The sequence below is a fragment of the Chenopodium quinoa genome, unplaced genomic scaffold (genome assembly GCF_001683475.1).
Source record: "Chenopodium quinoa cultivar QQ74 unplaced genomic scaffold, ASM168347v1, whole genome shotgun sequence".
In the NCBI taxonomy this organism is placed as follows: domain Eukaryota; kingdom Viridiplantae; phylum Streptophyta; class Magnoliopsida; order Caryophyllales; family Amaranthaceae; genus Chenopodium; species Chenopodium quinoa.
Genome location: NW_018742899.1, coordinates 698,348 through 718,994, shown reverse-complemented (window position 1 = coordinate 718,994; position 20,647 = coordinate 698,348). Strand labels below are relative to the sequence as shown.

Sequence of the window (20,647 nt, the reverse complement as noted above, 5' to 3'; positions counted from 1 at the left end):
AGCACCATACCCAAGGCTTAATAAGGGGTGGATAAGATTCGAACGCATGACCGTTGTGTCACGTTAGCTCTGATACCATGACCAACTCAATTAAAAATTTAAGCTAATGGTTGAAGTTTAAGGTCAGTTTATATACTTTATCACCCAAATCAAAGAATGTTGAATATGTAGACAAGCTAGATGATAAACATGCTTGCCATTTTATGATTCATACATCTTTTTCATAATCTCTCAAGTATTGTGATCGTGTAAGCGTGTAAGACCCGTAAAATAATTGATTAGGACTCCATATAAAAATTAGTATAAAAAGAATAAGGATATTCAAAATAAATTATTGTAAAATAATATTAAACCTAGTACTTCATATGGTCAACAGTCAACTTTTGTGTGTTGTATTAATATTAAATTATTAATTAGTCTAATTTTAAAATAAATACTTGTAGTATATAGCTGGGTCATACTTCATACTTGTATAGGGTAAAATAATGTTGATCAAATAAATAAGGTTTGGACGTTTGGTTAGCGTAATTTCAATCATTGTTTAAAAAAAAAATGTAATTTCAATCATTTTCAGGTTGAGAATTTTCAACCTGTACATTATCGACACAAATTGTTCTAGGCAACATCTTCATATAGGAGACGGATTTACAATAACTTCTTTAGCGTTAATACTTGAAGCCTTGAAGGAGTCAAATAAAGATTAAGAACTTGTTGTAGAAGCTGAAAGGCAGTTATTATATATCAATAGATAAAAAGAAATCACTTTGTTGAGTATCCTAGCGATTGCTTGGTGCTTGGCCATTTTCACCAACAGCGACGCTCTCATTGATCTTCATCGCCAGCATTGTCACCACGTTCGTCCATCTTTCTATATGTAAGTAAATAAGTAATGTCCTCATATCGTATTTTCAATTCGTCTTTCGTTCATCATAAAGATTGTTGAAGAAAAGTATAAAGAAATTATTTATATCATTAGTTATGGTTATGTTAGCTTAACTTTTCTAGTGATGAATTTGCAAACTTTTTGCTTGTATTGTGTAGTACAAAAATAAAAGTAAAATGATTGGCTCTCAATACAAAGTGTTTTTTTAAAGGTTGAGGAGGTAAAGTAGAGGCATCGCTTTGCACATCATATCCTTGAGGTTTAGGGATCAAACCCTATGGGATAGGGATTTCCCTATCTCTCTTGTGAATCCTTAAGAAAAAAAATCAAGTAATAAATAATTATAATACAAAGTGAACTATTTCATGTTTTGGTAATGAGAAATAATCACTTAACCCTTTATATTGTGCAAGTTTTCCTGTGGTTGGGTGAATTACATAGACCACAACTATGGGGAATCTGTTCTGCTGTGTTCAAGTTGACCAATCCACTGTTGCTATTAAGGGGAACTTCGGTAAATTTGATGATGTATTGGGCCCAGGGTGCCACTGTGTCCCCTGGTTCATCGGTGATCAGATCGCAGGGAAGCTTAGTCTACGTGTACAACAGCTAGATGTACGCTGTGAGACCAAGACCAAGGTCAGTCTCTCTAGTCTCTATGTCTTACCATATGTGTTTCAGTATTTTATGTACTCAAATTAACTAAGCTGTCAGTTTTATTAATTTGGCCGATATGAGTTGCTTCACAGGGAAAAAAGCTTGATCATAACGAATTAGAATTAGAATTTTTATCATGAAGTATATTAATTTAGACTCTGCTCGATCTGTACCTTGCATAGGAATATTGAAGAATGAGTATAGAGTGATCTATGCAGGACAATGTGTTTGTCAATGTTATTGCATCTATTCAATATCGTGTCCTAGCTGAGAAGGCAAATGATGCATTTTACAAGCTCAGTGACTCTCGCTCTCAAATTCAAGCCTATGTTTTTGATGGTAAATTGAACACTGCAGTTTTTTTTTTTTTTTAATTGTAAAAGCTAACAGAAGAGTAATTTTCTCATAACCTTTCTGATTTTATAGTGATCAGAGCCAGTGTTCCAAGGTTAAATCTAGATGATGTGTTTGATCAGAAGAATGAAATAGCCAAAGCAGTTGCTGATGAACTCGAAAAAGTAAGTTTATACAAATATCATGCATCAGTAAGAAAGTAATCCTGTACATACAGAACCTGACTCTCAAAACTGAGGAATTTCTTCAGGCAATGTCTCATTAGGCTTTGAGATTGTTCAAACACTCATTATTGATATTGAACCTGATGAAGGTGTCAAGCGGGCAATGAATGAAATCAATGCTGGTAAGACATTCGTTGTCCTCTTTTTTTCGTTTCCTCTACCATCCTTTGCATTAATAGATTCGTTTCATGTGAAAATCCAGCCTTGTAACTATCAATGTATAAGCAATATAAAACGTCTGTACATCATGACTTAATGAAAATTGGTGTTTACATAAAATGGTATATTAAATGATGATAGCAGAACCATAAGATTTTTTGTTGAATTGTTTCATGAATCACCCATTTCATTTGTGTCTCACTCTGGTAAGGGTTTAACTTTGTCAGCTACAAGATTAAGAGTGGCAGCAAATGACAAAGCTGAGGCAGAGAAGATCTTACAGATAAAAGAGGCAGAAGGAGAGGCAGAATCCACGTACCTTTCAGGGCTGGGTATCGCCAGGCAACGACAGGCAATCGTTGATGGTCTTAGGGATAGTGTACTAGGCTTCTCTGCTAATGTTCCTGGGACAAGTGCTAAGGATGTTATAGACATGATCCTTGTCACTCAATACTTTGACACCATGAAGGATATCGGTGCAGCTTCCAAGACATCAGCTGTGTTTATCCCACACGGGCCTGGTGTTGTGCGTGATACTGCCACGCAGATTAGAGGTGGACTGCTTCCAGCATCATCATCTTAATCTAAATGCTAAACCCCTACCACATTTTAAAATTAATACCTTGTCTACCAGAAATCTTAATGCTTTTATTTCTCCTGTAATACTATGTAGTTTTTGTGGAAAAGACTTTTTGTCGTAATCACCTTTCATTCATGTATAATATTGTCACTTGTGTATGTTTGCCGTGTTGACTGACCTCAGCTCATTGCAGATAGGTAGTTGTGAATGAATCTGTTTCATGCGCTTCTGTACAATAATATTCAGATGAGAAGGAAGCAGTGTAAGCGTAAGAACGAATCTGTTTCATATGCTGCTATACAATGCAGGCCTCTTAGGACCTGTTGCTAAATATTACGAAGTACTCAGATGAGAAGACACAAGGAGACAGGAAAAGCGTATATAGCAGGAGTATGTGGCTTCCAATGTGTAGAGTTTAAGAATTAAGACTAAATTATAAATCATCAGTGTAATTGTGTAAAGAGCGCGTCATTGAATTCAGATAGGTTTCAACTAATATACATACAGTATTCAGATAGGTTTCAACTAATATACATAATAATACATAAATACAGTAACATAAAAGTGATTCGAGCAATATATACTCGTACAAATAGTGAATCACCTTACTGTACAGTGAAAATGACATTTCTGATGTACAAGTAGAATAGATTTCTTTATATTTGTAGAAGGAAATGTCATATATAAGTCAAACAAGGTTAATCTATGTGGGAAACTAGAGGTTGATGGAATGATGGAGATGATATCAATTGGAAGATTATTCAAACATATAAAAAGTACGTAGTAATGCAATCTTAAGTTATTTTTATGAAAACAATAACATCAACAATATAATTGCTGAATGAGGAGAAGAGTTGAAGCTGGTGGGGCGTTCTTGAATTTTAAGAATGCAGGGGGCTAGATTCGAATTTCACCTGTCTCATCACGGGGAATTCTTCTTTAATGAGTTTAATCTCCCTACAGTTGGTACAATGGTACCTAAGTCGAGTTTGGCAGGCCTGCAGCTTGACCAATAGGGCCACCCTTCATGCCGTGTCCTACCAAAGCACAGCTCACCGGAGGCCTCTACTAGCCCATGTTCAATTATGCCACAGGGCCTAAAGGACACCCATCGTGCACTTCGAAGGATGGCAAGAATGCAACACATTAAAACAGCTACAAAACCTCAGATGATAAATTGTTAGAAAATTTATCACAACAAAGTAATTAAGGAAACCAGCTATCTTTTCTGATGTTTACTGACTCTGACCCTGATTCTACTCCCAAAATAAGTTCAACCTGTTCTCTGGTACTAAGAAAGGGTAGTCTGCAAATAAATCATTTCACAATGAAAATGGTAATAAAGTGGATAAAATTAATCAACAAGAACACAGCATCAAACATTTCAACCCAAAGGAGATGAAAGGGGTTAAGAGACAGCACGAGTGACAAAACAGCATTCTTGATTGAAATAGCTTGCGATCAAAATCTGATTTGAGTAATCTGTCCTCTAATATTAAAAAAAAAAACTGTCACCCACCAACACAATGGACGGGAAATGAACATATAAGGAAAACTGACAAGTGAAGGCACAAGTTTGTGAATCTTATATTATTTTTTACAGACCAAAATCACCTAATCCACCTGAAATAATGTCAGCACCGCTAAGAACACAGAACATTGTAAGTATAACGACAGCTCATGGCTTAAGAGCCAATGCCAATCCAACCTTTGCGCTTTTCTCAATGGCTTTGGTGTCAACCTCAGCAGAGACGGAGATTGTTGACTTTGCACGCCACTCATGCTGGATAAGTGCACTAGCCTTGCAAGAGTTGTTGAAGCGTGCCTTCAAAGTTGTTAATGGGTCTATAGCATGTTGGGCACCAAGGGTGAGTGTGTTTTCATTGGTTGAGAGGCTACGAGTCACCTCGGCACCAACAGCTGTGTTGGTTAGGGGGGTAACATAGTGGTAGTAGGATGCATTTAGACTGTCACCCTTATCATTCCTGCATTAAAAAGTGATTCCATAGCAATTGTTAACATCTAAGTAAACAAAAAGGAATTGATTTACTTTCACAATATTCCACATATAATTATTAAAAATACAAGCTTTGCAAAAACAGCAACCACTTGTCAGCACCCCAAAAAAAAAAGGGAGAACAAACTTTGGTTGAGATGCTGCGAGTCACCTTGGCACCAACAAGTTCAAATACATGTTGCTTATGCTACCAAGTCATTGGCAGTATACACAAAACGAAACACTATTATGTTGTCAAGCCTATTCATTCTCAATTCCATGCTAAAGTTGTCAAACAGATCTACAAATGCTTCTACAAAAGCCCATCTCACAAAGTAAAATTTTATGCTTAACATGATACAAAGCAGGTTATTCTTTCTGTGTATTATTATCATCAGAATGCTTTTTTTCTAGTACAGTACTCCGTATATGGAAAGCTTGAACAAGTATAACATAGCAAACTGCATTACTAACTACAGATATCTGACAAGATGTATATTATTTTTCCTTGTCCAGAATTCCAGATATTATTCTCTATTTTCTGCTAAGTGCGAACTGAACTCGATAAAGACAAGAATTACCCTTTACTTCAAAAAAATATGTTAATAATGTTGCATTACTTGCATTAAGAGTAATAGAAGGAAGCCACTCACAAAGTAACTGCAGCAATCAGATCTGCATTGGTGAAGCTCAATCCAGCATTGCATTTGGTAAAATTTCCGGTTTTGGTATCAAATGAAACATCGGAACCCAAGGCCAGTGTATTTGTCCCAATCACACCAGAGAAATTCACAATCGGGTTTGCAGTCAAACCAACACTGGTGCATATCCCCACATATTCATGCAAGTATTGAAGCTCAATCTGTCCATAAGACAAATATTAGCTTTCAAACCTCAAAAAAATGCTACATGCTAATTTCATACACAACTGTTATCTAATCGTGTACCTTGCCAGATCTCTGATCAGGGACTCTGAAGCTCAAGATTGTTTTCAATCCAGGTGCAGCCTCATTAACAGTGATGGTAGTCAGCAACTGGCAAATACAGAATACATGAGTGAGATACAGAGGCATAAACAGTAAATGCTTCCATTCTCTTTCAATTCTCCTTTTCTATATCTTCGATTTTCCTTTGGAGGAGGTTATATACTCGTGAGGTTCAGTTTACTCAATTATCACATGTTGTGTTACACAAAGCTAAATATCCAGTATAAAAAAAAATTGCCCCCTCCGTCCTAAGATAAATCTTACAATCTGATTGGTCATCCTGATTCGACTACTTTTGAATTTCGGCACATTAAGCTACAGCATGCATGAATTACACAAAGCTAAAGTCAGTTCAAAAATAAACTAAATCTTCCTTCCTAACGACAATGACAACATATAAGACTTATCATGGATATACTTCTTAAGTAGTCTTTCTAAAGAAGCGTCTAAGTAACAATCATTCAGTCAAGACTTTGACGCTGACTTTCGAGCTAGTGATGTGACAACTCGATCTGGACGAAGAAACTAATTTATCACTATGACAACTCATTCATAATTATACTCTTCATAATACAGTATAATTAACAACAATAATTATACTCCAGGATAAAAAAAACCAAATTAATATAATCTCAAGTCAAAAAAGATAGATCCCAGCTTAGAGTACTTCATGAATCAAATCATCATATTTAACAAATTGCAGCATCATTGTGACTCACATTAGAGCTCGTGTCCACTTTGATATCAGCTGTGACATTGTTGTTTTTCACCTGAGTACTCACATCACCAAAAAATAGTTCACCTTTCTTTGTTCCACTTGAAGTAATAGCCTGCAAAAAACACATAAAACATCAAATTTAGTAATGAAATGTTGTATTTCACTCTCTGTGAATAATGCGATAACATGCAGCACCAGCAGCAGCATCACAATTACTAAACTATTAGCATTATAGCTAGCAAATTAATCACAAATTGATCAAATCGCAGCATTAATTTCGTATTAACCCGTCTTATATGCTATTGAATTAATCGCAAAGCACATTCAATTGCAGAAATATACACAATGCAAGCAATTAGGGGAAGCACATCGGAATATATCACCAATAGAACTCTAGAAACTAGCAAAATAATCACGAAACTAGCAAATTAATACGAAATTATCAAATCCGACTAATATGCTATAACAATATTTATAAGCTAATTCGAAAATTACACCACAATCACAAAATTAAGGAACATTATAGCTTAAAATTGAGCAGTAATGACAAATTTCAGACAAAAAATGAAAAAAATCCGATCTAATCAGATGAAAAAAATTACTAAATATAACTAAATTAACAAATAAATTGTACTAAAAATTTGAAAACTAAAAATGAAGAACACTTACAACACCAGTAGGAGAGATAGTAGTGATGCTGAACTTCTGATCGGAATGATAATCTTTGTAAAGAAGATCTAATTCATTTCAAAAAAAAAACAAACCAAATCACAAAATTAAAAAGCCTGAAAAATCCAGAAAAAAAAAAATCAGAAAAAATAAGAGGAGAGAGAAAATGAAGACCTCGAGCTCGCTTTCCAATGTCGCTGTATAGTCCAGGACCTTTCGCCATTGTTAATGGAGAAGAAGAAGAAGTTCAGAGGAGAGAGAAAAATGGAGATTGAAGAGAGAGAAAATGAGGGTTTTGAGAATTAATGGAAATGAGTTGAGGGTTTATATAAATATATAAAAATAATTAAATTAAACAGCACCCTAATTTTCGACGTTTAATTTTTTTTTTGAAGCGGTGGGTTTTTATCACTTTCATGGAAGATCAGGAGCGTTAATCAGTAGGAGATTTTGAGGTGGCTTGATTTCTGACCGTTGATTTCATTAATTTATTTTTAAATTTTTATAATTTTTATTTTTCAATTTTAAAATTTGTGTTTCTTGATGAAAAAGTTAGGATGACGAGAATTTTCCTTTGGGACATGGTTACGGTGGGAAATTGGTAGTTTCTTTACCGAAAAGAAATTGAAGGCATAAATTGTGTGACCAATTATTTTATTTATCCACAAGATTATCTGTTTTTTGACAAAAATTTGTTTTATTATTCAAAAATAAAAATTAGTACGGAGTAATACTCTTAAGATAATTGTAAAGTGTTCATTGTTTAAGAAATAGATAGATATTCCTTCAAAAAAAAAAAGAAATAGATAGATATTGTAAGGCGGAATTTTAGGACCAAATAATATTGTTTTCAAAATGAGGTTTTATAAAGTGATTGTTGGCAAATTTTCCTACATAATATTACACATTGAAAGATAAGAAAATAATCAATGAATCAATTATAAAGAAATGCATTAAAAAAAAGGAATGGGTGATGTAGTGGTTAATGGTGTCCTAAGATTACTTAAATATCCTTATAGAATAGAAATATACATAAATTATTTAAAAGACAAAACATGAATCAATGCTAAAATTAGCCTCAACCATACAACTATGGCTTAAATGCAATTAGCAATACCTTGCCGCCACCACCAATGAGTAGTAGCTAGAATAGCATCGACTTTTGCAATGGGTGCAGCGAGTGTCTTAAATGACATTCACAACTTTATAAATAATCATTCTCAGTGCTTTTTAGACTATTAGAAATAAAATTTATGAAATACATTGCCCCCATTGCAAGATTTGGTGGTGCTCATGCTACTACTTATAGGTGGTGCTACTCATTGACCATGTTAATATAGTTTGGAAGGAAACCATTGTGTAATTGATTTCACAAGTTTGAGTAATTTGTCATGTTTATAATGTTCAACTGTATCAATCAAAATATTGTCATATTTCATTACAATACTACTCAAAAATAAAAGGATAATGCACAACCAAGCAAATATAATATGGCCTTTTGGAAATAGGTAATTCATTTCAACCTCCTTACTAAACCCTCTTTACAACTTGGATTTGTAAATTACTTATTTTACCCTATCATTTCAAATTTCACCTTCACCTTTCATCCGCTTCCCCAATTCTCTCTTTCCTAGGGCTTGGTCTCTCCTCCATTGAAGCAGCTTTGGTGGTTTCGTTCCTCCATTGAAGCAGCTTTGTGGTTTCGTTCCTCCATTGAAGCAACTTTGTGGTTTCGTTCTCTAGAATCTCCATTAAAGTGACTTTGGAGCTTTCTCTCCTCCATTGTAGTGTACTCTGAATTCTTACTGAAGCATCTTTCTCGCCAATTCATCAATTTCAAACCCGACGACAATCATCTCACCGAAAGCAATTCACTTTGAAGTTGCAACAAATTCAAGATCTCATATCAATTTGGTTAATTTTTTAGTTTAGGGATGAATTAGTTTTAAGATAATTTGTAAATTACCACCCAAAATTGTACCTGTTTTAAAAATAACCTCCCGTTTAATTTTTATTTTTATTTTACCACCTCTTAAATTAAATAACCGTTCAAATTACCACCCATTTCAAAATTCCGGTGAAGTTTCCGACAGTGAGCCCCATTTTTTTTTTTTTTCCTTCCTTTTTTTTTCTTCTATTCTCTCAATTTCCCTCTCTCTCCCCTCGATTTTTTCTCTCTCCATGTTCCTACCTTCTTCATTGAATCAAACAATTTTCTGCTTCAAACTAGCTAATTCAAATCAATTACATACTTATTTTACAAAACAATCACACAAAATTGCAAAAATTTGTTTATTCAATGGTTCAATTTTGAACCCATTTGTAATTTTCCCCAGTTTGTTTTTTTTTTACGGAATCATTGCTGTAAAACCCAGCAACCTACAAAATCATCATCATCATCACCATAGTCAGCCACCTCCGCCGCAAACTCTACCTCCTCGTACCTCGTTGCCTCCACCCTCTCCTCCGTCCTCCCACCGCGCTGACCATGCCATTCCCATTTCTTCCTTCCATCTGGATGTTTTTCTGGCGAGGGTTCGGGTTTCGGATATTGCCCCATATGATGGGGCGTCTTGTGGGACTTACCTGAAGGCTGTGGAGGCCCTTTCTGGGTCCCTAATGAGGCATAATGCCGCGGTTCTTGAGCTCGGAACAACAATGCCCTAGTTTTGAAAGCTCTTTGTGGAGAAGCTAGTTGGATTGTTGAAGAAGATGGTACTACTTATCGCAAGGTCAAATCACTTTTTGTTTTTTAGATCTGATTTTGATTTTGGTTGTTGTTTGATTGATTTTTGGTTGTTTTTTTGATTGATTTTGATGGGGGGATGTTGAATCGTGGTGATTTTAATAACCCTAAGTTGGGATTAATTTGTTGCTTGATTTGACTTGGATTGATTAGGGGTTTTTGTTGTTGTTGCTTTGAAGTTGACGAAATGCCCAGATTTGTGCTTTTTTGTTAGATTTTGATCTTTTTACCTTTGACCCAAATTTTTTCAATGAATTTGGTATGAAGAATTAGATGTTTAATTTTTGATTCAATGTTTTCTGGGTATTGTTTGATTCAATGAAGAAGGTAGGAAGATGGAGGGAGAAAAAATCGGGGTGAGAGAGAGGGAAATCGAGATAATAGAAGGGAAAAAAAAGGGAAGGAAATAAAAAATAAAAAAATAAAAAAAAAGTAGGGCCCACTATTGGTAACTTCGCCGAAATTTTGAAATGGGCGGTAATCTAAACGGTTATTTAATTTAAGGGGTGGTAAAATAAAAATAAAAATTAAACGGGAGGTTATTTTTAAAACAGGTACATTTTTGGGTGGTAATTTACAAATTATCCTTAGTTTTATAATGTTTTTATTAAGCTACTAAATTTACAATTCATAAATTGAGATTCTAGTTATTTCCAAACAAAGTAAATTTGAAGTGATGGATTTATAAATCTCAATATTTCCTAAACAGAAATTTTGGAATTGAATGTTAGTATTTGAAATTCTAAATTATCAAGCATGTGAAATGAAATCCTTGTATCCGAACACTACCTAACGTAATTTCCTTATGGTATTCACAAATTATAAAGAAACACATTCATTCTCGTTAGCTTTCTTCCTCATTCTAATTCTCATAATTTGTTAGAGCTTTGATTATTTATGGTGAGCAAATCTACTAACATCTTTGTCGCCTTCATGGCCTTTTGTCGCCACACCACCAATGGTTGGTCTTCTCGATCTCCTACCGAATAAAAAGGCAGAGATAGAACGGGGAGGAAAATGGATAGGGGTGGTGCAATTTGTGATTTTTTGGGTCTGATATCGATCTATTGATTGGAGGGAGGATTTAAGGATGACAATTGAATCAAATCCAATTCGACATTGGAAATTGTGAAAATTTGATTAAAAACCCGCTTAAATAAACTGGAATTCAAATTGGAGTTGCATTGAACTCGGATCCAACACAACCTCTAACTCAAGTTCGACCCAAAAACAACTATTCCTTCTCTAATATTTTGTATCACGTGATATTCTAATTCTACATTCCATGTGCCACTATAATGTTACCAATGTTTCTCTCTTCCCTCAAAGAATTTTCCCCTTCTAATAATTGTCAGATTCTAATAGCTAGCCTCTATTTTGAGCAAATCTACAAGAACAAGGAAATTTATAAACTTATGGTTATTTACAAATTTTGTGTCAAATTGAAACATAATTACGAAACTATTTTCTATGTTCAGCAGGAATTTCATTTGTTTTTCTAAGGCAAAATTGTTGTCTAACTACGGAGTATCTAAGATAGGGGTTTATCAAGGAAAACCGATACTGCTATTTAAGGGCCTGCTCGTCATTGTTATTTTTTCTTCCAATTTTCAGTCTTTTTGGAAACAAAATACCAAAAACAGAAATATCAGAGTTGTCAGCTTTCTAAATGTTTCGGATGAAAACAATAGGTCTTTCAACAGGCCCTTCTTGATGGGAGAAGATGAATCTCGGTCCGAGTGATGACTGGGCCGAGGGGATCCTGCACAGCAAACACACGTAAACTGGTCCCGGGGGTTGTGCCGAGGAAGGCCCCTCCGATGCCGAAGTTAGTACAGTGTAGAGAGAAAGAGTTATGCTAGAGAATTTAATGCTTGAGGCTGATTGTGAATGAATGTAAAATGATGTGAGTAGGCTTTTATACCTTTGCTCAATTAGAGGACTTGTGCCCTTGAAGTTAAGTGGGCTTGCCACGTTGACCAGACCAATGACTGACTTGGCACTTGGGCTGGAAGGTTGAACCTTGTTTTTGGGCTTTGAATTATATCATTTGTGAACCAGGCCCAATAAAGGAGAAATTGGACCCAAACAACTTGCCCCCCAGACCTGATTTGGAAGAATGACGGGTCGGGTTTTGACTTGCAAAATTAGAGAGAAGTAAATGATGATAATTTGAACTTAGAGAAGTTGGGGGGTTATTGGTGCTAATAACCGTTTAATCATGGAGTAATGGGGAAGTGGAGAGGACTTAGCAGGTAATTAATTTAGAGAGGGATATGAATAGCCAGTAATTAAAGTGGGATTAGTGGGGTTATTAGTGGCGTTAACTCCCAAAATTCTGGAAGATACTTAAGCCACTCGCACCACAATCCTTGCTCACTTCAATCATTTCTCGCGCATGCAAACCCATTTTCTCTCTAAATCTTTCCTTTAACCCGAATTCGTTTCTCACTTATTCCCAGCAATCCGAAGCTTTAAAGTGAAATTCGTTGCCTCGAACTTAGAGATCGGCGAATTCCGGACTTAATAGAGGTAATTTTCTTTGAAACTTCTTCGGTTTTCTTTGCTTTTTGAACACCCCTCTTTTTTCGCTTTCTCGAACTTCCGTTGATTAAAAATGGCCGGTGATCGGGGAAAAAGGCCATTTGGGTCTGAATCGAGTGCTGGAGAAGAAGAGGAGGAAGTGTCGCAGCTGATTCCGAGGCGGAATCGGCCTTTGACAATGATGCCTTTCCTTAGCGGCAAGAACCCTAACGCTAGGACTAGGCCTGCTGCTATCCCGAGGGGAGCTGTGTTAAGGGATGTGCCCCTCACTAACGTACCCCCAGGCAATTGTGAAGAGGCCAGTACTTCTGGCCGAAGGGGGCCTTCGACGTCTAAGCCGCTGACTCCCGAATAAAGGGAGTGGACGGACATCCGTGAAAATGAGGGTATAATGACCATGGCGCCTTACTCGTGGTGGATTGAGAATGACCCCAAGTATTGCTTCGCCGAACAGCTTGAAATATTCTATGGGATAATGGAGGAGGACGGCTACAGGTGCCGAATGCCTTCTCCCGAGGACGAGATCCATCGTCCTCACCCCGGATACATTCGGGTCTATACTCGGCAGTTGCAGTATGGGCTTCAGTTTTCCATGCATCCCTTTATAGTGAAGTTTCTGAACGGATACAACATTTCTTTGGCCCAATTGACCCCCGTAAGCATCTGAAGGATTATGACTTACCTATGGGATTGCTTGTTCTACGGGCTGGAGCCGAGTGTGCATTGCTTTCGCTGTACTCACAAGTTAATGTCGAACACCCAGTCCAACAAGTGGCATGAACCTGGTTGGTGGCAAATTGAGGATGAAAGGGGGTATCTTTCGACTTATCCGAACGATACCTCAGATAAAGATTGGAGAGGGTAGTGGATCTGGATCCTGGCGCCATTAGACGAAGATCACCTGAATTACTTCGGCGGCCCCCATTACTTAAGGAAACCGGACCATAAATTATCCAGTATCGGCCCTGATGCGTTCGCCGATGCTGATCATAAGCAGATGGAGCTATTTGGCCAAAGTCATATGCCTGGGGCTACTGGCCGAATGGCGAATGTGCCAACCATCTGGCTGCCTTGCTGCCATTATATCTTCCAAGAGAAGATTCTTGCTGTTATCGGCCTCAGTCGAAGATACCAAGGCAATAAGGGATTCGGCTGCGGCCGAAACTTTTTATTCTTCGTTGCTTTCTGATTTCTAAGGCTTAACTCTTTCAGCTAAGCTAATCTTTACTTTTTTGAATTTTTCAAAGCTGTGTGAAGAAAATTCTGGCATTGATTACGAAGTGCTCGGGATCAGCCAGGAGAGGAATCCGATCACAAATACCCCGAAGATCACTGATTCGAAGGATCGAGCCCTTTCTCTGCATCCGAGAAGACGTCAAATAGTCAGCGTCTTTGAGTACTAGAGGCAGAAGCCTTGGTTCGAGAAGATTGACCCTTTTTTCCTTCACTCTGTTGAAAAAGACGCTACTGCTACTATTGCTGTTGCAGTTTCTCAAAGCGAAGCCGAGCCTTCTACCTCAACTGCTCGGCCGAGGGAAGAAGTAGGTGAAGAAGGAGAGGATTCTGAAGACGAGCGTCTATTGGAGACTTAGGTGAGTTTTTGATGCTTTTTCAACTTGTGAAAATTTTCTAAGTATAGAATTTTCTAAGTATAGACTTCGGCTGCTTTTTTAAGTAAGTACTAAACTTCAGCTTGAAGTCTTCTTCTCTTCTCTCTCTCTCTTTTTTTTTACTTACACTGGTCCTTGCCCCCCCCTGTTCCTTCTGCTACAGTCTGAAGAAGGAGAAGAGAACGGAAAAGACCTAGCTGAAGCATATCCCGCCCCAGAACACTCTTTAGACGAGGGAATGGCGGGTCAGAAAAGGAGGAGACAACTTGTCCAGCCTGAACAGTTCCGCGCTCCAGCCCTTCCAAAAAAAAGGCTTCGGCTTGAGGAGAAAAGGCCTGAAGAAGTAAAGGAGAAGACTCCTCCTCCTCAAGAAGTTCTACCGAGGAGGCTGCCTTGCCGAAAACTCCTCCATTAGCCCCAAGCATGTGGCAAAAGCTTTCTCCGAGGAGGTTCGGAGGGAAATAAATGCGTTGTTCGTCAATGCTGGAGACGACGTGCTAGTTTTGAGTGAGGAAGGTCCGAAGGAGGCCGAGGTAGAGAAGGGAGCTGAAGAAGCTAAAAATGTTGAAGGACCTTCTACCTCGGCTGCTGGCTCCTTCAAGACTTTTCAGTCTGCTGAGATGGGGTTTGGCTTAGCCCCATTGGTTCCTGTTCATGAGCATGCTCGGAACCTTTTTGAGTCCAAGTGAAGCTCGGAGACCGAGTTCTTTGTCGATCTTTCAAACTTGCCGGAGCTAGACAGGGTTCGAGCTTGGATTGCAGGCGCAGCATCCGGGGCGTCTGAGCCACTTGCTAAAGTGCCAGACCCATTTTTGGAAAACCAGAGGCTACTGATGCAGGTGAACTCTTTGGACTTGAGCTTCTTTTTAAGTTTTTCTTTCATCATTGCATTGAGCATCTGATTTTTGCATAAATCTTCTAAGTATTGGACTTCAGCTGAATTCTTCTTATTTTATCTTTTGCAGGTCGTTCATAACCACTTTTTTGCTGTGGAAATGAACGACGAACAGAATGCGAAGGCTGAAGGTGCTGAAGAGGCTAAGTGCCAAACTCGGATTGTTGAGCTGAAGAGGCTGGATGCCGAGGACGCTACTTCGGCCATTAAGGCAGAAATGGAGTCCATGAGTGCCAACTTCCTTAGCTTCTGCCAAGGCTTGGAGCAGACCGTTTTTCCTTGGCTGGACAAAGGTCATGCTCCGATCCAAGAGTATGGGGCAGAAAGCATTTCTGATTTCAAAGCCCGCATCGAGCAACGAGCGCAGAGGGAAGTTGAGACTTGGCGTCTCATGGTTGCAGATTTGGAGGGTCAGATTGTTCGTGCTGCAGACGAGTCCAAGAAAAAGAAATCTGAGCTGGAAACCGAAAACCAGAAGCTGAGGGACAAGCTAAAGGCCCAGAGAGAGGAAGTTGCCAAAAACAGAGCTGAACTTGAAGCCGCTCAAAAACTGTTAGGTTTTCAGTGAATTCAAACTAGAAAAGCACTTAATACTTGTGTGGGACAAAACCTAAATAATATGATTAGAATAACAAAGTAATGTAATTACAACAAACACAAAAAAGGTGTTACAATCAAGTATTAATTTGTCTAAGAAATTACAGATAGTTTCTAAACAAAACACTAATGTGAAGACTATGAAACTTGCCTCAACTCCAAGCCGATCAAAGCACACATGAACATGAGAATTGCAATGCCCCTTTAGACTACGACCTTGATACACTGTCGAAGGCGTATGAATACTTTCCTAAAGGGATTAATTCCCCCCACACGGTGCTTGGGTTATTCCGGAAATTCCCTTTGAGATACAATTGACAGCCCTTTTCGTTCTTAGCACAAAGAATCGAAACAAAGATGAATAAATTCACAAATTTGGAATGATTGCAAGAGTTTTCTCACAGAAGTTTGCAAGGTTTTTGAGAGAAAATTGTAGAGAATTCACCAGGAGAGAAGAACAGAGATTTTCTGTCTATACGAATCTGAAAACAAGCCTTTTAATTAAAGACTTAACCGTCAGAATTTCGCGAAAAATAGACTGGCGCGGGCGCGCCTCAAAGTGGAGCGGGCGCTCCTCATCTATTTCGAGAAATTTCCAAAGGAAAGCAGAGTGGTACGCAGTTTAGGCGCGACCCGCGCCACCAGACGCGCGGCCGCGCCAACTTTCTCCTTCCAAACATCCAAATTCCAGTGAGGTCCGCGGTTTAGGCGCGACCTCAGCGCGCCCGCGCGTACCAAGCGCGGGCGCTACTCATGGTTCGAGAGCGCGCAACCATTAACGCTCTAAATATTTCAACAATCCTCCCCCATTTAGAGTGTTAATTTAAAACATTCTCCACTTCTTACAATTAAACCACATCTCATGCATCAATTTCAATGTCCCTTTGGATTGAATTGACACCTAGTACAACACACTTAACGATGATCATATCCCATGATTTCCATACGGATTGAATCACACGAATATATCTTCGAAGGTGAAGTACATACAAGACAAATCGAATTTATCATCACTTGACACCTTAAAACAACCATGTGTCCGTATCTTTCATAAGTTCATCGAAGTTTATATGTCCAATTAGACTTCTTGAAGCGGCTAAACTTCGAATTTATATAGGTAGGTTCTCATATACATGTATGTGCCCTTGTGACAAGACACTTACATTTAGAGCTTCTCAACTCTAAATCTTTGAGAACTTTAAATGACTCTACCTTACACATCACAAGTACCATAGCAATATGGGTCATCAAATATTGCTAGCAAACATCAAAAATGCAATTCAACCACATTGAATCTAAGACTTGATGTCTTTTCAAGCGTTAGATTGGGTTTCACAAATTTGAGTTTTTAGACATAAACCCATTCCATTCATTGCAAATATAATGGAATTCTTTGGCATTGCCTTTGTAAAGTAATCCGCCAAATTCAACTTTGTTGGAACATAGTCAAGACTTATGGCCCCATCATTGATAAGCTCTTTCACTAGGCTATGCCTTAGTGAAATATGCCGAGACTTACCATTATACACTTGACTATAAGCCTTTATCAACGCCGAATTGGAATCACAATGGATTGCCACCGGTGGCATTGGCTTTGACAATAAAGGCAACTCTATCATGAGATTCCTCAACCACTCAGCTTCCTTACTAGCTGAAGCAAGAGCAATAAAATCCGCTGCCATAGTGGAATCAGCGATGCAAGTTTGTTTCTTGGAAGACCATGAAATGGCACCTCCCCCAAACATGAATACCCAACCACTTACAAAAGAATCATCCTCTTTGTAAGTGATCCAACTAGCATCCGAAAATCCTTCTAAAACCGAAGGAAATCCACTATAAGATAGACCATAGTCTAACGTACCCTTAAGGTACCTCAAGACTCTTCTAATTGCAAACCAATGCTGTGCACCCGGGTTACTAGTGAATCTACTTAGTTTTCCCACAGCCAATGCAATATCTAGTCATGGCATACATCAAGGATCCAATTATCCTTGAATATTCCAATTGAGAAATCGTTTTCCCCGAATTCTTAACCAATTTAATATTAGGTTCCATGGGGGTGTTCACAGGACACTTATCAAACATATTGAATCGTTTGATCATTTTCTCAACATAGTGAGATTGACTTAAAATAAGTCTTCCATTGTCTCGAATTATCTTGATGCCCAAAATGACATCTGCCTCCCCCAAATCCTTCATCTGAAAAGATGAGGATAAGAATTCCTTGGTCAATTCTACTTGTTGTAAACTTGTACTAAAAATAAGCATATCATCAACATATAGACAAATGATGACACCATGACCTTTGTCATCAAATTTTCTATATATACACTTATCAGCTTGATTCACTTTAAATCCAAAAGACAAAATTGTGTCATCAAATTTTCGATGCCACTACTTTGGTGCTTGTTTAAGTCCATACAAAGACTTAACCAATTCGCACACCTTATTTTCTTGTCCTTCCAAAACAAACCCTTCGGGTTGTTTCATATACACTTCTTCCTCTAGATCTCCATAAAGGAATGTCGTTTTAACATCCATTTGATGAATCACTAGATTGTATACCGAAGCTATTGCAATCAATAACCTTATCGAGGTAATTCTTGGAACCGGTGCATAGGTATCGAAATAATCAACACCATGCTTTTGCCTAAAGCCTTGGATAACCAATCTGGCTTTAAATTTCACTATGGAGCCATCCAGTCTCCTTTTCCTAGTGAAAATCCACTTGCAACCAAGAGGTTTGCAACCGGGAGGTAAATCCTCTAAGACCCAAGTGTTATTTCCCATGATGGAATCCATCTCATCATTTATAGCCTCTTTCCAAAATGCACTATCTTGGGAAGATATTGCTTCACTATAAGTCTTTGGGTCACTATCTACATTGAAACAATATGGAGTAGTAGAACTAAGGACATCCCTAGATCCTTCAACCAAATAAATTATGAAGTCATCTAGAGGATTCCTAATTTTCCTTTCCCTAGTACTTCTCCTCACTTGAGGAGTTTCAACATTCTCATCATCGAATATTTCTTCATGAGCTTCAAGTTGATCATTCAACTCAACTATCTCCCTATCATTGGCACTTATTTGTAGATCTTTAGGTCTACTCATTGATGAAAATCGGTTTTCATAAAAAATTGCATCTCTTGACTCTATAACTGAATGAACGGATATGTAGTCAATTTGTTCTATTACATAGAACCTATAGGTTTTTCTATGCTCATCATAACCTATAAATATGCAATCCAAGCCCCTTTCATCGAGCTTTCTCTTCTTGTTGCCGGGCACTCTCACGACTGCCCTACAACACCAAACCTTGAGATACTTTAAGTTTGGCTTTCTTTTGTACCAAAGTTCATAAGGAGTAGATTCTTTTCCCTTTGTGGGAACCCGGTTAAGAATGTGACATGCTGTCAACATTGCTTCACCCCAGAACCCTTCACTCAAACCTGAGTAAGAAAGCATGGAATTTACCATCTCTTCAAGGGTTTTATTTTTCCTTTCAGCTACACCATTTGATTGTGGTGCATAACCAGATGTTGTCTCTTGAATTATTGATATACGTGTTTTATACAATGGTTTTCCCCGGTTTTATTGCATGATTTTGTATGGTTTTGAGCTCTACGGAGCTATTTCTTGCTAACAATCTCTTCTTTAGTGTATTCGATTGTTTTAGTAAGCTTTTCAGGAATATGAAGCGTTTCTAGGCAATTGGACGTGTTTTTAGTAGATTCGGAAGAGTTGATAGCCAAGAACTGAAATTTATGTGGAATGCCCGATCGGGCAGGCTTCGCCCGGTCAGACCGGGCGATGAAGAAGTCAAGTTATGAAGATGCAATTCTGGAAAACTGTCGTATTTTACGCAGCCTTCCTCCGCCCGACCGGGCGAGGTTCGCCCGGTCTGACCGGGCAAAGAAGGAAAACTGTCGTATTTTACGCAGCCTTCCTCCGCCCGATCGGGCGAGGTCCGCCCGGTCAGACCGGGCAAAGCTCAAGAACGCGTATTTTCTTATTTTTCCGAAATATTATCTTATGAGGGTATAAATACCCATTTGTAATTAACTTTTAGAGAGAGTTTTTCATTAGTTTTCTCCTTAAGCCCTAGAAAACTCTCAAGAACCCTAGTTTTATTTTCTTAAGCAATTTCAATCTTTAATCCTAGTTTTATTAATTGTTCCTCAAGAATTCAAGATCATCAATTGAAGTATTTGGTATTTCTTACTTTCCATCTCTTTTATTTATTTTATAGTTCTTTAATTATGTGTTCTCTATTAGATCTTGTTTTTGATTTAATTATGATTTGTGAGTAGTTTCCTTAATCCGGGATCTTGCTAAGCCCGATTATGATTGATGTATAAAGTAGATCTTTAAATTCCCCAATAATAATCCCAATTGACATGCTTAATTGATTGTGTTTATGCCAATACTAGATTAGGGATAATTAGTATTGTTATCATCCCTTTGTTCTTATTGCAACGGAAGTTGGGTATTAACGGGATTAGGTTATTTCAATTAAGGGTTTGAAGATCATCACGGAAGTAGATGATTGAATAATTAGGAATCTAGGCATGGTGTTTAATGTCCCTTATTCGCTTGATTCCACGGAAGTAGGCTTGATAGTTAATTTGGGAAGCCATTGATAACTCGGAAGAGACCTTTGGTATTATTATTAGGGATTGCTTTTCTTCTTGTCAATTGATTTATATATTGGGGGTAGATTTATTAGTTTATCAATCATAATCGTGGTGATGCTTGATCTTGGATGCTTTAGTTTATTGATTAATATTTCCTCTAGTTAATTGTGTTATTTAATAAATTAGTTGATTATTATCATCCATTATTGATTGGTCACGTGCTTAGTGATTAATTGAGTCTGATTAATTGAATGAACCATAGTCTCTTGGGATTCGATCCTTACTTGCCCTACTACACAGTTAGAAGGAATAGTTAGGTTATTTTTGTTAGGTACGCGATAAGCCTATCAAATTTTGGCGCCGTTGCCGGGGACTAACGGTTTTCATCTAAT

At 37.7% G+C, this 20,647-nt stretch overlaps 1 protein-coding gene and 1 pseudogene across 1 annotated transcript; one reads left to right on the top strand and one right to left on the bottom strand.

Moving 5' to 3' along the window:
* The first annotated feature begins 489 nt into the window (after positions 1-489).
* LOC110727058 lies at positions 490-3,015 on the top strand (annotated as a pseudogene).
* A 1,267-nt stretch (positions 3,016-4,282) lies between these two features.
* Positions 4,283-7,554, bottom strand: LOC110727059 (mitochondrial outer membrane protein porin of 34 kDa-like). The gene is made up of 6 exons (XM_021906596.1): positions 7,401-7,554; positions 7,227-7,294; positions 6,559-6,669; positions 5,801-5,887; positions 5,507-5,715; positions 4,283-4,842 (listed from the first exon to the last, which is right to left on the bottom strand). The coding sequence occupies exons 1-6, from the start codon at positions 7,447-7,449 to the stop codon at positions 4,536-4,538; spliced, it is 831 nt and encodes a 276-aa protein (XP_021762288.1). The 5' UTR covers positions 7,450-7,554; the 3' UTR covers positions 4,283-4,535.
* Between the last annotated feature and the right edge of the window lie 13,093 nt (positions 7,555-20,647).

What these genes read in the sequence shown, in the direction of transcription:
- LOC110727059 (XM_021906596.1), bottom strand. Translation starts at nt 7,449, where the DNA reads ATGGCGAAAGGTCCTGGACTATACAGCGACATTGGAAAGCGAGCTCGA. An exon ending in AAGTGGACACGAGCTCTAAT is followed by an intron (nt 5,888 to 6,558) that starts GTGAGTCACAAT and finishes TGTATTTGCCAG; the next exon opens with TTGCTGACTACCATCACTGT. An exon ending in CTGATCAGAGATCTGGCAAG is followed by an intron (nt 5,716 to 5,800) that starts GTACACGATTAG and finishes TCTTATGGACAG; the next exon opens with ATTGAGCTTCAATACTTGCA.